The following is a 17,820-nucleotide window of genomic DNA, read 5'->3' as shown; positions in this document are numbered from 1 at the left end:
CTGCTCTGAATTTTCATTAAAGAAAATGTTTTAACTCTTTCGTAGTTTCATAGAGAGTTATGAGTCTAATAAGATTCTCAAACGTGCGTAAACATTGCGTTTCATGTGATAGAATCCAATAGGTACTTCCTGGGAGTTGGACTTGAGACTTTCAATATAGACGTGCAGTATATAACCCGCCCATAGGCTGAGACTAATGCCACACAATCTCTGTTTCTGCTCAGTGAGTCATAGCCACAGGAATCCCACAGCTGGTCCAGGCAAAATGGACTATTAAAAGTGTTCAACTGTGAGTCCAGTGCAATGTCCTGCACGAGGACTTACAGAGACGACTGGTCATGACAATCTAGTCATGTTTGGACCCTCAGCTGAAAATGTGTTTGTATTATGTGGTGGTTCAACACATCCTGGCTGACAGGTTGCCATTAATGATAAAACAAACAAACAAACAAAAAAAATTAGAGGGCCATTTGAGGGGGGTGGATGCATATTTTCTAACCTGTGGTTCTCAAAGCGTGCGGCCTCCTCCAGGGGGCGACAAAAAGCTAACACACTATTGGAAAAATAATATTAATAATTGAAGCTGTAATCATAGTTATTTATTTAAAAAGAAAGCAATGTGGATATGAAACATATTCACCATCTGTTGTTATACCTTATTAATTTCAAGCTCAGATGTTTATACGTTCAACGATGTGGATGTTACTATTTTTCTATTCCTTTATCAGTGTAATTGGTAACATTTTCCTACAAAATATATATTTTTTTTCAAATTGAAAGTGATCATTGTTATTACTATTTTTCTTTTTCTTATTTTAACGATCTCTTTAAATGGCATTGGGGCTTTATGGCGTAAGTGTTAATTGTGTCTTGAAATTGCTAGACAGATTAATTCTTCAGTTGATGCAGTCACCAAATGCCAAAAGTGCAGAGTGAAGTTGTTTTAGAGGATCTATGTGGTCCTAAAGTGGACGGTATGGTATGGTCTGTGGTTATGTGGAAGACACAGGATATACAATCTGGATATTAAGATTCTTCATTGCTTGCTTTAATGAATTTCTTTTATTTCTTTGTGAAGGTTTGATATATATTTTTACATTTATTTGTGAAGCACTGTGAATTGCCTTTTATTTGAATGGTGCTCTAAAAATGCATTTCCCTTTCCCTGGCATTAATTTTGTTTTATCAGTTTGAATGACATTAATTTATTTTGTAAATATCATTTTAAAATACAATAATTAATTTTGTATTTTATAATCTTAAATAACATTCATTTCTTGTAAATCTCAATTTAAATATAATTTATATGACGAATGCGTGTGTTAAAAGCTCAAAGGAAACTACAAAAATGGCGCCTATGACAGCGATATCTAAAATAGGTGTCTTAATATTTGCCTGTGTTCTGGAACGCAACTCTGCTTTGAGATATATTTTGAAAGTGTATCGCATGCATCGCTTATTCGGAGTTTAGCTGTTACACAAGCTCAAAATGAAAAGCAACAGTTTTTTTTTCTATTTCTCCCGGGATGTTTTCTTCGACGTCGTACAGGCATTATCGCGGGCAGCGGGTCTCTCGGTAGGAAAAAGCGCCAAGTTGCTGCGATCCCTCTGAATTAGTCAAAGTGTGAGAGCCGCACCGTCAACGGATTCTGTCAAATACGCTCCGCTTACCCTCAGAATGACTTATTTAGGTGAGTATTGAGGCTCTGGTTGATCTCCGGAACGGGGAGAGTTCGTCCAGTTGTGTGCGCGAGCACTTAGTGTTTTGTTTTCCCCTCCCACTTATTCGACGGCGCGCTGTGTCGACCCAGATCGGTCTGCAAAGTACTAAAAGAAGAATCACTGCACTGGACTTCGTCTCTTTCCAGCGACATCGCGGCCAACGGCTCTGTGGTGACTGTGCAGGACGCGGGGGGGAAACGACACGCATCGACAAGTTAGCGTTAGCCGGCTAACGTGTTATATATTATGCAGCTCGAGGGTCTCGGCCACGACCACGCGCCCGTGTGTAATAAACACACGTGAAGCTGGAGTCGTTTTAACTGCGCTTCGCGAAATACGTCGTTACTTTCGTTTAACTCTGATGGCGCCCGCTGGATTTTTAACCACTTCTATTTCTCACCAGTGAGCCGCGCTGTTGCGTCCTTATAAAGAGAGAGAGAGAGAGAGAGAGAGGAGACCCGCCCGCGAGGTTGGAAAGCAGTGAACCGAGAAGGATGCCTGGTCTGCAGGGTGAGCACGCCGTGGTGGCGCTGGGGAGCCCCGTGAAGAAGAGCAAACTCTCCCTGAAGTTCTTCCACAAGAAGGAAACCAAACGAGCTTTGGATTTCTCTGAACCTCAGATAGAGGAGTCCCAGAGCAGTGAGCCACAGGAGCCGGAGGCCAGGTGGGATATTGTTATTATGGGTTCCTGCTGCATTTACCTTCAAGTCTCCGATCACCTGATTCACTCTGTTGTTAAATGCAGACACTGCAAAGCCTTCACGTTGAAGTGTTTTACATGCAGATGCCCCATTAAGTGGGTCAGAACACGTCTGCAGGGTTGTGTCACGTCTGGAGACACATAAGTGTCTAAATAAAGTTTGTCTAAATGATAAGGATCAGGCAGCTAATAATAATAATGTATGTGTATATACCATATGAGCGTTTATTTTAGCCTTGTACAGCCTGTTTGCTCAGAAATATTGGATGGAAAAATCATTTAAAAGAGATGTGTAGCATTATGCCATTATTTTGCGTTAACCTTGCAAAGTTTCAAATGTTCAGAGTCTGTTAAATTCATATCAAACGAAGCGTGCAATGTAGTAAAAAAAATCTGTCTATGCTATATTAATACTTTTCATCCATTTGCCAATGCAGATATATTTTAGATATTATGAATTGATATCTGTGGGGCACTTTAAATACTCTGCTTTCTCTGATGGTTAAAGTTTTTCCAATATTCAATGGGAAACAAGAAAACTACTTCACCTGATGTTATGTAAAGAGTGTGTGTGTGTGTGTGTGTGTGTGTGTGTGTGTGTGTGTGTGTGTGTGTGTGTGTGTGTGTGTGTGTGTGTGTGTGTGTGTGTGTGTGTGTGTGTGTGTGTGTGTGTGTCATGTATTGATTCTACTTTTGAGTGTCAGAATGTCAAATGTCTGTCAGTTGAACCATGACATTTGCAAATTAGAGATGCATTAAGTCTCACATTGAAATGCAGTCTTATTTTTTTTAGTTGCAAAACAACATTAAAATTTTCATTGACTTCAATGTGAAAACGGCGCAAGGCGATCCCTATATGGGATCAATAAAGTGCTGATAATCTGGTATTCAGACATGGTCGCTCTAAGAAAGAGATCATAGTGTTTATAGATTTTTTTTGTGTGTTTAGTTTGTAGCATTTCTTTCATCTCATGCTCAGAGCTTCGGTTTATGTAATAAACATAGTAACAGCTGACGAGTTTGTCTCCTTGTTTTCTCCTGGTCTGTGCAGCAGCTGTGATCAAGAGGTCCCTGGCCCCGCTGTGTGTCCGTCTTCACCTGGCCTGCTCCTGCCATGTGAGAAGAGGGAGACCCTGGTGCCCTTTGTGGGCCTCAGCAACCTGGGCAACACCTGCTATCTCAACAGCATCCTGCAGGTGGGTTGTTACCGGAGACAGAGAACATGTACATACAGAAAGTCTGAGACCGCTCTTATTTGTTTCAATGTTTTGTTTTGCTTTTAAAAAGTTCACATTAAAATGGGAATTGAACTGTTGACCAATGTTCATAATTTCCCAAGTATGTCTGTACTTGGTTTGTCTGTTTTGGGGTGTGATGTGGCAAAGACAGAATCACAGACTTTAACCATACAATTGGCATTTAAATGTCCCTGAATATTTTGAAAATGACTTGTGAGATCTGAATTAACTTATGAATCCTCTGAAGGGTATGTCATTCAGTCAGTTTCGCTCTACTTTTATGATTATTGATCTCAGAAAACTTGAAGTGTTTGTCCAGTTAAGGGATGTAATCTGTAATACATTGGAGGGAAAAGATGTATAGCGACATGTGTGGCATTAAACACACAGCTAGAAAATATTCTGTTGCTCAAATTACTTCTTAAGATCGTTAGATTTTTTTATTTTTTTTTTGTGTCATTTTTCAGTTAGAAAAGCTCCACTGGAGGTAAAACTCAAGTGTTGAATGACAGATGATCTAAATGGGATCCTCTCTCAGTGGATCCTCTGTATTGGAAGTGTTCATATGTAAAGAAACGGCCATCACAACATGTGACGGTCTCCTTTAGAACACCTGTTCACATTCTGACATTGCAGGTTCACGTTTCACCTCTAGTTTGTCAAAAGAAAGACAATCCCCCGTCGAAGTAAGAACATGGATCCCTTCCTTCAGGCCATAGGTTGTATCGTCGATGAGCCGTTTGCAAGCAGCAAACCTTCAGTGTTGAGTTACTGGGAATGTTGTGAGCTGCGTGACATTGCACAGATTATGTACAGGAAAGGGATTAAAAGGCATTGCTTTAGTTTATGAAACTGTTCAGTTGCCTTACGTTTCACTTTGCCAAGATGTGTCCTGAACAGCATTCGTTCGCAAATGTTTATAAGTCGCTTATGTGAAAAGTGTTTGAGTTATTTCTGTTGGTTTATTCACTTCAGCTGCTCCTTTCTGTTTTTTTCTGTTTTGTATGAGGGATTAAATCTGATTTAAATATACTTGTGATCGTTAACCTCCTCAAAAGTAAATTGCCTACTGTTCTTGGGCACCCGACCATTGTTTCATTTGTTTATTTTTCAAGCGGTCAACAATATTTCCATCCTCATGAGGAAGTTGAGGAGAATGTTTTGAGTTTTCCATGCAGGTGAATCCCTTTGTAAAAAAAAAAAAAAAAAAAAATGCTGGTTTGAACCTAATTGTTTGGTTGTCATCATCTCCTGCAGGTTCTGTATTACTGCCCCGGGTTCATAGAAGGGATGAAGAAGATGTACGACTTGTCAAGAAGAAAAGACAAACCAAAGGAAGAAATTGAGAGAAGTGAAGAGGTTGGTACAAAGCAAATCTACTCAAATTTACTTCTCGAAAAAGGTCTTTTTTAGAGTTAAACAAATACAATTTGTATTGCCCCGTGGTGGGTTGGGGACTTGGCCAGGATGTAGTTTGTACACGATAAAGCTGTATAGAAGATGGATGGATGTATATTTCTATTAGTGTTTCCAACCCTCCTAAACCACGTTGATAGTCCAGGTGTAAACGTCTTGAATAGGAATCTTTTTTCTCTTCTTGTCCCTCAGCAGTCGGATGGTGCTTCCGAGGCGCTGCCCCCCCACATGGAGCTCCTCGGCAGCTTCAACAGTCTCATCACCTCAGTGGAGCAGCTGCAGTCCAGTTTCCTGCTCAACCCCAACAGTCTGGGCAAAGCAGAGCTGGCTGCAACGCCTCGCAAGATCCTACACACACTGCGGTAATTAGGTTTAGCTTTGTTTATTTATTTTTAACCTGGTCCGTGTCGCAGTATCACCAAGTAGCGTCAACATGTCCTCGCTGGGGTTTTTTTGGGGGGGGGGGGTATGCGAAGGTTGGATATGTTGCAGTGGCCTGTTGTAACAGGATATATAAATAAATATTGTGATGATAGTTTGTAGTTAATTGCAATTTTACTTGTTACATTACAGCTATTTAACTGAGCCAAGTAAACCTGCAGATGTATAAATCAGATCAAAACCAGATTTAAAAAAAATATATATTTAAGCTTATTTTGTGTTGCAGGCAGCTGAATCCCATGTACGAAGGCTTTTTCCAGCACGATGCACAGGAAGTTCTGCAGTGCATCTTGGGATACGTTCAGGAGGCCTGTGACACCATCAGGAAGGAGCAGGAACTGGAGGATGACAAAGCAATGGCAACCAAGACGGAGAACACCGACGACTGCGAGTCTCGTGGCTCTTCGAGTGAATCCAAGCCTCCGTCGGAAGACGACCGGCAACTTGGCGGCAAGAGAAAGAGTGACACCGAGGAGGGAAATGCCAAGAAGAAGCCGAAGTCTGTCAAACCCAAGAAATCTGATCAGGCCAAGGACAACTTTGTTCGAGATGCACCCGTCACCCGCTCTAAAAGGAAGTCCTCCAGTGACGTCATGCCAGACAGCAGCCAGGCAACTGATGCAAAGCAAGATGGGAAGAAGAAGACTGATAGAGGGAGTGGCGAGGAAGACAAAGGAGACAAAGCGTCTCAGAAGCCGGGTGGGAAATGGAAAACGAAAGCAGCACTCAGCTGGATCAAGCCGTCCGGGAAGCAGCAGAGTATTTTCTCAAAGTTCTGCAGCGTAGGGAAACTGAGCTCCACGTCTGGGAAGAACCAGAACAAAGCGGAGCAAGATGAAGGAGCAGAAGATAAACAAAGCAAAGAGACCGCTGAGGTGCAGACGCTTCACAACAAGGCGCAAGACGAGAAAGCCACGAAACCCGAAGGTAGGAACCTGAAGGTGGTCATACTTTGTTTTAGAAGAGCCTGGACAGAGGTGACGAAGCCACAGTTTAACATCTTCCAGACTTTAGTTTATAGCACAGCAGTCACTCAGCCAGTGAAATTCCAACTCCAACACAACCACCCGAAGGAGTAAAACCCAACCCTGTTTCATCCGAGTACAGAAGCAGGGAATTACAGCTCATCCAGGCTTTTGCGTCTTTAAGACAAGGTGCCAATTACTGGCATGTTTCCAAAGTACATCCCCAACAGGAAGCATGTTTAATGTGAAAAATAAAATGTGTCCTAACACAGAACCCTGTGGGAGCCCCATGTTTAACTTTAGTCTGAGCTGAAGTCGTTGACATGAAGAAATGCAATTCAAACCAGTTTGGTGACGTTCCCTCCATCCTTGTGTGGTTCAGGTGATCTGGGCCTCATGGAGCGCCTCTTCCAGGGCCGCCTGGTCCTCAGGACTCGATGTCTGGAGTGTGAGAGCTTCACAGAGCGGCAGGAGGACTTCCAGGACATCAGCGTCCCAGTGCTGGACGAGCAACCCAGCAGCGCAGGAAACCTTCCCGAGGGTGAGGCCTGCCACAACCACTGATCTCTCACTGAGGACGGATGGTGCTGCATGAGGGGGAGACATGTTTTGTCAAGGAAAACATTCAGTGCAAATGGGACATAATTCATATATTTATGTGACGAGACAGTCCTGTCTGTTACAGATGGGTAAATGTTCAGACTTGCAATAATGGAGAAATGTTTATACGAACATATAGCTTGTATACACGCGTTTCCATTAAGTGCTTGCTATTCCTTGTCTCCTCAGTCTCTCCGGACCCTAAACCAGAGCTGAAGACTCTGAAATGGGCCATTGGTCAGTTTGCTTCCGTGGAGCGCATCGTCGGTGAGGACAAATACTTCTGTGAGACCTGCTGTCATTACACCGAGGCCGAGAGAAGTCTGCTGTTTGACAAAACCCCCGAAGTCATCACGATTCACCTGAAGCGCTTTTCCGCCAGCAGCCTCGAGTAAGTTTGTCTTCAACCTCAGAACTGCTGCACTTGAATGCACCACGATAAATTATGTGTAGTGTCCGCCGGGCACTCGTCAAGTCTCGTTTATAGAGTCGAGAAAATAAGAGCTGGTGCTTTAACAGTATCACAGAGAAATCCTATTTTGAAATCCCAACATCATGTTAATTGGACTATTTTATGACCCGATACATGTAACGGTAGCAAACAGGTATTTGAACGAGACGATATATAAAGTATGTTGGATGGATTGAAGTTAATGTTTGATTCCGCTGACTGATCTCTCGGTGGCCACGTGTCGGGGACTCACCGTTGTCTAAATATTGCTCCATTTACCTCCTTGTTTGTTCTGCTCTCAGGCTGGACCCGTACGCCGGCCTCTCCAAAGTGAACACTCCCTTGCAGACCCCCGTGACCTTGTCTCTGGACGAGTGGTGCACAAACTCCATGTCCTCTGAGCGTCAGCAGTACCAGCTGTTTGCCGTGGTCATGCACAGCGGCGTCACCATCAGCAGCGGCCACTACACCTCCTTCATCCGCGTGTCCGACCTGAAGGGAGTGAAGCTTTGGCCACAGGTCAGGAAGGAGGAGGAGCAAGAGGAGGAGGAGGAGGAGGGCGGCGTGAGAGAGGGAGCGCAAGTGAAGGTGCCAGACTACGACGACGGAGAGGTGTCCTTCAAGGTGAACGCCAGGGAGCAGAGATGTGGAAGTTTGACTGGCAGGAAATCGGGGAGCAAGAAGCTGAGCGAGGGCAACGTGGGACTGCTGGGCGGCCAGAGGAGCGTGTCCAGCTACGAGCTGGGGAGCAGCAAACACTGCGAGAAGACGGACGGCGGGGAGACGACGCACGGCTCCAAACGGAGGAAGACTGTCGGCACCTCCGGCCAGAACCCGGCGGCGGCGGTCCAACAGGAGCCCGGCGGGGGGGAGCAGCAGGCGGCGCACCGTCTGCGGGAGTTCGAGGGGAAATGGCTGCTGTTCGACGACTCGGAGGTGTGCGTGTTCGAGGAGGAGGAGTTCCTCCGAGCCTGTTCCCCAGACACCAGCTCCTCGTCCACGCCGTACCTTCTGTTCTACCGGAGGAAGCCGGAACAGTGAAAGACCTTTAGGCAGGCAAATGACTTTTTTTTTTTTTTTTTTTTTTTTTTCTTTCGTGCGCCAATAAATCTTGCCAAAAGTACTGCGGTTGATCCCTTAATTTGATTTTGAAAAACTTTTTAATGGAGATTAGTCCGTGCACGTGAGGTCTGATTGTTTTTTTGTGTTTTGTTGCCTGCGTACAGAGAAAACTTTTTTTTGTGTTTCATTTCTTTAAAGTGGTTCTTCAGTTATTCCCCCAATTGTGTCAAAACCACATTCCATTCCCATTGATCTTGTTTTTATCAAACGAAAAAATGCACTTTTCCACCAAATTTATTTTTGTATCAAAATGCCCATTAATGCTTGTGTCGTTTGTATTTTCTCTCTCGGCCTCGCGGAAGATTTTCCTCTGCTAATAAAACCTAAAAACACGAGTTCAGTTCAGACGTCTCCAGATCACCATGACATCAATGTGGCCTTTCCTGGTGAAGTACGACGCACACACTAAATATTCATTTGGCACAGTGTGTTTATTTGGAAATTCATTCAGTTTTGTACATTTTGAAATACACTTTGTATTTTTCATCATGAAAAACTGCCTCATTTGTATTTTGTTGGAAATTGTACACAAGATTTAAGGTCTCATTGGTGTCTACATCCACATGGAGCTAAAAATCCAGGCCAAGATGTTCATTTGAAAAATAAATTTGATGTTTTTTTTCCCCCAAATGAATTAGAATTTTGATTCAGCTCCAGAATTCTTTTGATAGAATCATTTCTTTAAATTTTTCACTCTTAAATATATTTTTTAAATTCAAATAATTTTCAGTTGTAGATTTGTTGTTTTGAGATTATTTTTCTCAAATCCTGGTTTGGGGACTATTTTACAGTTTTTATTTATGGTTAACCGCAAAGAATAGTCCAAACCAGTCTGTAATGGTGATCTGTGTCCTCAGCATAACTATTTACAGCTTCCAGGTGAATACAGTGTATAGAAAGAATCGAGTTATATCTTTCAAAGTACTCACTTCCCGATTGGCAACTTAATTAGGGAAGGTCCTGATCATTACCTTCACCCACGCCCTTCTCAGTTGAAGCCACGCCCCCTACAACAGGGTAAATGGTTTGAACTGGACTGAACTGGTTTTTACTCAACATTTGACAAGTGAATAATTGGTTTAAAATCATAGTTTATACTGGATATTTTCTTTGTGAGACAATCTGAGTTCATGTAAGTAGTGATGACCAAATTAAGCTCCATGAACCAGTCTCTTATTTCCTGAAAGCGCTACATGGCGCTGTTCAACAAATGTTTGAAAGCACATTTCATTGCCAGTCTTTCACACTCTAGCTTCAAACCAAGAGCGCCACCTGGGTGAGTCAGAAAATAAAGTGGTTCATGAAGCTTCATTTGGCCATCAGGAGTGAGAAGGTCTCATGATTAGTCCAGTCCAACAGTTACTGTTTTAATGTGATTTTTTTTCTATTTTTTTAATGACCTGTTATAAAAGAAGGCTTCGGTATTGAAAAACCTAATATTTAATCACTTTTCAAGGTGTGTACTTGATACTTTACCTGCCATACTCCTGAAAACAGTTTCTTGCAGTTCATTTGGAGTTTCACACTATGAACAATAAAGTTTCACCTTTGTTGCCAAACAAAATACTGACTCTGCTTGAAGATGTATCGACATTCACTCTTGTTTTTTCTGTTGATATATTTTATTATGTTTGCATACCTGCTTCTACTGAAATGGACTATAGTTTGTCGTCTGTTCTGATCGTATTGTTCATCAGTGTAGTAGTGGCAGTTGTCACTGACAATAGAAAATATTGTTTTCCATGTCCAGTATACTGAACTGTTGGTTGTTCAGTGTCCTCTGAGTCACGTCGTCCTTGTGTGTGGCTCCATTTGAACAAGTCCGTCCAGACGACGGCGTGTTGTGGAGGAGTGGCTGTACCTTACAATCTTACAGCCGCTGTCAGCTGTGAGAGCAGTGTGCAGAGTAACCATGTATGAATACTGTGGCGAGCGCCGCGGAAGAATGGTGCTGAGTCGAGATTATTTTCTGCCAGGTGATCACCAGAGACTTTCATTTTGACATGAACACACACAACCGGAACTTCATAACAGGATGACACTCCACTAAACATATATCTCACTCATGGTTGCACACCAACATCCAACAAACCAAACCAAACTAGACGAAATAATTAACTATCTGAACCGAGGAACAAAAACACAACACAAGCACAAATCAACACACACAACAACCGCAACAATAACCCTCAATAACCTCCGGCAACACATAACCTGAACTCCCATCATGCCCTGCAGCGACCAACTCCGTGATCGCTACAATACTCTTCGCCAATAGATGGCAGCACAGAACTTTGCCGGTGAAATCGAAACTTTTAATGCGGTGGAAATGGGGCTTTAACTGACGTCAGTCTCGTTTATCACCACCACCTGTGGCTGCTCCCATCTTGTATCAAAGTACTGTGTCAGTGACAGTGATGGAGACGTTTTTGAAAAGGGAGGATTTGAACTCCGAAATAGACATGTTGGTGTTTGTCTGTCTTCTATTCCTGCCAGGATCTCAGCTCTGTGTTCATCCATCAGGTCCAGGTTTCACACTGAGTGAGGAAAAATTGAAAAAAGAAATTGGGAAATACTTTTTTTCTGTATTTATTTGATTCCTGTTGATAAAACTTTGATGAGAATGACTTTATATTGTTAATAGAGGCTACAGAGTTTCACATTTTAAAATTTTCGGGTGATGGTGTGCCTCGAGATATTTCCAAAGACAAAAGTGTGCCTTGGCTCAAAAAAGGTTGAAAAACACTGTCCTAGAGAAACACACCCAGAACTCTGAAAATACACTGACTTATGAACTAAGAAAAAAGTTTGTTTTTTTTTTACACTGGAGGTTGTTTATCAGCAGCTACACTGGATTATATCTGTTGTGTGTGTTTCAAATGTGATGCGACTCTTGCTGTGTTTAACAGCCATACCACAGCAAGAGTCACATCACATTTGAAACACACACAACACCCCCCCCCCCCCATTCAAAATGTGTATAAATGTGAATAATGAAGCAGAGGGAAGCTGAAAATATCTCCCAAAGGCATCAAATTACAAATGAGACATTCCCATGATGTCAAACAGAATTGGGTTTTATTTACATGTTTAATTCACAGAAAACAAACAACAGGCTCCCAGAAAATGGCGTCTCTGGTTCACCATTGCGAAGCTCTTCTCTTCTTCTGTTGTTTTGCTTTCTTCTCTTGTCTTCTGGTCACAAACTTCTTTCCTTGTCCCAAATCTGAAAAACAAAATGTGTTTTGTGTTAAACAATGCTGGTTAAACAGCCTATCAACCAAGGTTATTGCAGCTCTCTAATTAACTAGATATAAAATAAAGCCCATCCAACCGATCCAGTCATTTTTCAATGATGAATAACAGCTTGTCTTGTCATTGAGGTGCTTACTTGGATTATTGTTGGACTGGTTCTTTTCCGTCGGGTTGGAGGAGCAGTCAGGAGTCTTGACCTTTGTCTCCTCTTTATTAGGTTGTGGTGAGCTTTAATAAGCAAGAAGGAAAATTGTTAGTTTCAGTTCAGTTAGTCTTTTTTCTTAAAATACTAAAACTCCTCAGAGCGGTAGAGTTTGGACAAATACCTGTTGACAGAGGCTGAAGGTTGTTGTGAGACTTGTTGTGCCGGGGCCTGGTCCTGCTTGTTCATGTCAGACGGACTGTATTTGGACCAATATTTGCATCCGGGCCAGGTGATGCTGGCAAATAGTGGCTCAATATAGTCATATTCATACGAACTGCAACTGTCGCACTCCTCCATGGGTTTGCTGTAAGATTTCACAGTGGAATATTAACAATCATTACACTGAACAGCTTGCAAAACCACAATGATGTTGAATATTTGTAACACTTAGCAGCTATTGTATTGGTCTGTTTGTTTAAAAAGACTCAAAATCATCAGAGATAAAGTTTGGACAAAATACCTGTTGACAGTGTTTGCATGGTCCAACTCCTCCAGGTGGTTTTCATTGGTTGAAATCTTTTCTTCACTGAAGGTGATGCTGGAGAAAAGAGGCTGAACATACTCATATTCGTAAGAGCTGCAATTGTCACACTCCACCACATGGTTGCTGTTGGACCTGGTGATGCTGGCAAGAAGTGGCTCAATAGATTCTTCTTCCTCAGAGCTGCAATCATCAGATAGACAAACATTACAGGTCATTGCACTCAACAGCTTGCAAAAGCACAATGATGTTAAATATGTGTAACACTTAGCATCCAACTCATCATTGGGTCTGTTTTAAAAGACCAAATAATCAGAAAAAGGAAGTTGTGACAAATACCTGTTGACAGTCTCTGCAATGGCCAACTCCTCCAGGGGCTTTTCGTCGTTTGAAGTTTTTTCCTCAGTGAAGGTGATGCTGGCGAAAAGAGGCTGAATATATTCCTCTTCCTCAGAGCTGCAGTCATCACACTCCACCACATGGTTGCTGCAAGAGTTCACAGTGGAAGATAAACAATCGCTACACAGCTTGCAAAAGCACAATTATGTTAAATACGTGCAACATTGAGCAGTTATTTCATTTGGTGGTGTGTTTAAAAAGACTCAAAATCATCAGAGATAAAGTTTGGACAAAATACCTGTTGACAGTGTCTGCATGGTCCAACTCCTCCAGGTGCTTTCCATTGGTTGAAGTCTTTTCTTCACTGAAGGTGATGCTGGAGAAAAGAGGCTGAACATACTCATATTCGTAAGAGCTGCAATTGTCGCACTCCACCACATGGTTGCTGTTGGACCTGGTGATGCTGGCAAGAAGTGGCTCAATATATTCTTCTTCCTCAGAGCTGCAATCATCAGATAGATAAACATTACAGGTCATTACACTCAACAGTTTGCAAAAGCACAATGATGTTGAATATTTGTAACACTTAGCAGCTATTGTATTGGTCTGTTTGTTTTAAAAGACCAAATCATCAGAGAAAGGAAGTTTTGACAAATACCTGTTGACAGACTCTGCAAGGTCCAACTCCTCCAGGTGCTTTTCGTCATTTGAAGACTTTTCTTCAGTGAAGGTGATGCTGGAAAAAAGTGGTTGAATATATTCCTCTTCCTCAGAGCTGCAATCATCACACTCCACCACGTGTTGGCTGCAGGAGTTCACAATGGAAGATAAACAATCATTACACTCAACAGCTTGCAAAAGTACAATTATGTTAAATATGTTTAACATTGAGCAGCTATTTCATTGGTTTGTCTGTTTGTTTGTTTGTTTGTTTAAAAGACTCAAAATCAATAGAGAGAGAAAGTTTTGAAAAATACCTGTTGACAGTCTCTGAATGGTCCAACTCCTCCAAGTGGTTTTCATTGTTGAAACTCTTTTCGTCACTGAAGGTGATGCTGGCGAAAAGAGGCTGAATATATTCCTCTTCATCAGAGCTGCAGTCATCACACTCCACCACGTGTTGGCTGCAAGAGTTCACATTGGAACATAAACAATCATTACACAGCTTGCAAAACCACAATGATGTTGAATATTTATAACACTGAACATTTATGTCATTGGTTTGTTTGTTTGTTTGTTTAAAAGACACAAAATCATCAGAGAGAGAAATTTGTGACAAATACCTGCTGACAGTCTCTGAATGGTCCAACTCCTCCAGGTGGTTTTCGTCGTTCGAAGTCTTTTCGTCATTGAAGGTGATGCTGGCGAAAAGCGGTTGAATATATTCAACTTCCTCTGAGCTGCAATCGTCACACTCCACCACGTGTTTGCTGCAAGAGTTCACATCGGAAGATAAACAATCATTACACTGAACAGCTTGCAAAAGCACACTTATGCTAAATATCTGTAACACTTAGCATCTATTGTATTGATCTGTTTGTTTAAAAAGACTCAAAATCATAAGAGACGACGAGAGGACAAATACCTGTTGACAGACTCTGCGAGGTCCAACTCCTCCAGGTCCTTTTCTTCAGGTGAATCCTTCACTTCTGAAAAGAAATCTTTTTGCACCGAGGGAAACCCATGGCTTGTTCTTTCCTTGCCATTTTCCACCTCTTCATGCAGGTCCTTCAGCTCTTTTTCCATAGCACGGATTTTCTCCTGGCGTTCATTACGATTTTTGAAGAACATCGCTGTAACTCCCATCACCTCTTCCGCGAGGGACTGTCTGTTAATTGTGGGAGCGCCACAAATGTACTGTAAAACACAAGCAAAGACCATCATTAGACCTGCTCAATTTAATTTTTGCCTCAGTTACCTTAGAAAACGTTATTGTGGTCTTCAATCTTCCTCTCATTTCATTTACATCCAAAAATTATGTGGTTCTACTAGAAATACTTGTATTTAACAACAACTTACATTCAAAATCTGGACCACTCCGTGAAGCACATTCCCCTCTCCGGTCTCCATCTCTGGAAGCTGTGCTGGTACCGTCAAGTTGCTCATCGTGTTGTCACGACAATCTGCAGCAAGTATTTGGAATAATATATTGTAAATTTTCACAGAAAATTGACTATTGGTAAGGTCACCAAATGTACTTTTTTGCATTCAACTCACAGTTTTGACGGAAATAGAGAATGTTGTTGGCAATCAAATCCTTGAGAAGAATCTCCCAGTGGATGAAGTCTCGCAGTGGATGAAGTCTCTCAGAGAATCGCTGTCGCGTGTGTCACAATCGCTGGAGGGTGAAGAACTGGAAATGGAACTGGAACCTGGAGAGAAACTAGTGACTGCCAACGCTGAACGAAGCTGATCCGGACTGAAAGGAAAAGGCCAAATGCTGTCTGTCTATATGCTGTCTGTCCTTTGATGTGTCCTTTGATGTGCCCTCGAGGGGCGGGGCCTCTAGGGGGAGGAGCCTCATGGAGGATATCAAAGGACCTTTTATCCTTTTGATCTTCTCCAGTGTTTTAAAGATCCATTTATGACACATCAAAGGACAGACAGCATATAGACAGACAGCATTTGGCCTTTTCCTTTCAGTCCGGATCAGCTTCGTTCAGCGTTGGCAGTCACTAGTTTCTCTCCAGGTTCCAGTTCCATTTCCAGTTCTTCACCCTCCAGCGATTGTGACACACGCGACAGCGATTCTCTGAGAGACTTCATCCACTGCGAGACTTCATCCACTGCGAGATTCTTCTCAAGGATTTGATTGCCAACAGCATTCTCTATTTCCGTCAAAACTGTGAGTTGAATGCAAAAAAGTACATTTGGTGACCTTACCAATAGTCAATTTTCTGTGAAAGTTTACAATATATTATTCCAAATACTTGCTGCAGATTGTCGTGACAACACGATGAGCAACTTGACGGTACCAGCACAGCTTCCAGAGATGGAGACCGGAGAGGGGAATGTGCTTCACGGAGTGGTCCAGATTTTGAATGTAAGTTGTTGTTAAATACAAGTATTTCTAGTAGAACCACGTAATTTTGGATGTAAATGAAATGAGAGGAAGATTGAAGACCACAATAACATTTTCTAAGGTAACTGAGGCAAAAATTAAATTGAGCAGGTCTAATGATGGTCTTTGCTTGTGTTTTACAGTACATTTGTGGCGCTCCCACAATTAACAGACAGTCCCTCGCGGAAGAGGTGATGGGAGTTACAGCGATGTTCTTCAAAAATCGGAATGAACGCCAGGAGAAAATCCGTGCTATGGAAAAAGAGCTGAAGGACCTGCATGAAGAGGTGGAAAATGGCAAGGAAAGAACAAGCCATGGGTTTCCCTCGGTGCAAAAAGATTTCTTTTCAGAAGTGAAGGATTCACCTGAAGAAAAGCACCTGGAGGAGTTGGACCTCGCAGAGTCTGTCAACAGGTATTTGTCCTCTCGTCGTCTCTGATGATTTCGAGTCTTTTTAAACAAACAGATCAATACAATAGATGCTAAGTGTTACAGATATTTAGCATAAGTGTGCTTTTGCAAGCTGTTCAGTGTAATGATTGTTTATCTTCCGATGTGAACTCTTGCAGCCAACACGTGGTGGAGTGTGACGATTGCAGCTCAGAGGAAGATGAATATATTCAACCGCTTTTCGCCAGCATCACCTTCAATGACGAAAAGACTTCAAACGACGAAAACCACCTGGAGGAGTTGGACCATTCAGAGACTGTCAGCAGGTATTTGTCACAAATTTCTCTCTCTGATGATTTTGCGTCTTTTAAACAAACAAACAAACCAATGACATAAATGTTCAGTGTTATGAATATTCAACATCATTGTGGTTTTGCAAGCTGTGTAATGATTGTTTATGTTCCAATGTGAACTCTTGCAGCCAACACGTGGTGGAGTGTGATGACTGCAGCTCTGATGAAGAGGAATATATTCAGCCTCTTTTCGCCAGCATCACCTTCACTGAAGAAAAGAGTTTCAACAATGAAAACCACTTGGAGGAGTTGGACCATTCAGAGACTGTCAACAGGTATTTTTCAAAACTTTCTCTCTGATGATTTTGAGTCTTTTAAACAAACAAACAAACAAACCAATGAAATAGCTGCTCAATGTTAAACATATTTAACATAATTGTACTTTTGCAAGCTGTTGAGTGTAATGATTGTTTATCTTCCATTGTGAACTCCTGCAGCCAACACGTGGTGGAGTGTGATGATTGCAGCTCTGAGGAAGAGGAATATATTCAACCACTTTTTTCCAGCATCACCTTCACTGAAGAAAAGTCTTCAAATGACAAAAAGCACCTGGAGGAGTTGGACCTTGCAGAGTCTGTCAACAGGTATTTGTCAAAACTTCCTTTCTCTGATGATTTGGTCTTTTAAAACAAACAGACCAATACAATAGCTGCTAAGTGTTACAAATATTCAACATCATTGTGCTTTTGCAAGCTGTTGAGTGTAATGACCTGTAATGTTTATCTATCTGATGATTGCAGCTCTGAGGAAGAAGAATATATTGAGCCACTTCTTGCCAGCATCACCAGGTCCAACAGCAACCATGTGGTGGAGTGCGACAATTGCAGCTCTTACGAATATGAGTATGTGCAGCCTCTTTTCTCCAGCATCACCTTCAGTGAAGAAAACACTTCAACCAATGGAAACCACCTGGAGGAGTTGGACCATGCAGACACTGTCAACAGGTATTTTGTCCAAACTTTATCTCTGATGATTTTGAGTCTTTTTAAACACACCACCAAATGAAATAACTGCTCAATGTTACACGTATTTAACATAATTGTGCTTTTGCAAGCTGTGTAACGATTGTTTGTCTTCCAC

At 42.0% G+C, this 17,820-nt stretch overlaps 1 protein-coding gene across 2 annotated transcripts; it reads left to right on the top strand.

Annotated features, from left to right (window-relative positions):
- The first annotated feature begins 1,643 nt into the window (after positions 1-1,643).
- On the top strand, positions 1,644-8,990 carry usp1 (ubiquitin specific peptidase 1). 2 transcript variants are annotated; one of them, XM_080506052.1, is made up of 9 exons: positions 1,644-1,691; positions 2,126-2,386; positions 3,477-3,618; positions 4,918-5,019; positions 5,269-5,438; positions 5,744-6,444; positions 6,865-7,023; positions 7,272-7,473; positions 7,836-8,990. In XM_080506052.1, the coding sequence occupies exons 2-9, from the start codon at positions 2,217-2,219 to the stop codon at positions 8,572-8,574; spliced, it is 2,385 nt and encodes a 794-aa protein (XP_080362178.1). In that variant the 5' UTR covers positions 1,644-1,691; positions 2,126-2,216; the 3' UTR covers positions 8,575-8,990. The 2 variants fall into 2 exon arrangements, with proteins under 2 accessions (XP_080362178.1, XP_080362177.1); XM_080506051.1 differs by having other exon boundaries at positions 3,474-3,618.
- The last annotated feature ends 8,830 nt before the right edge of the window (positions 8,991-17,820 follow it).

The sequence above is a fragment of the Blennius ocellaris genome (assembly GCF_963422515.1).
Source record: "Blennius ocellaris genome assembly, chromosome: 12".
NCBI lineage: Eukaryota > Metazoa > Chordata > Actinopteri > Blenniiformes > Blenniidae > Blennius > Blennius ocellaris.
This window is presented reverse-complemented; position numbering and strand designations above follow the sequence as displayed.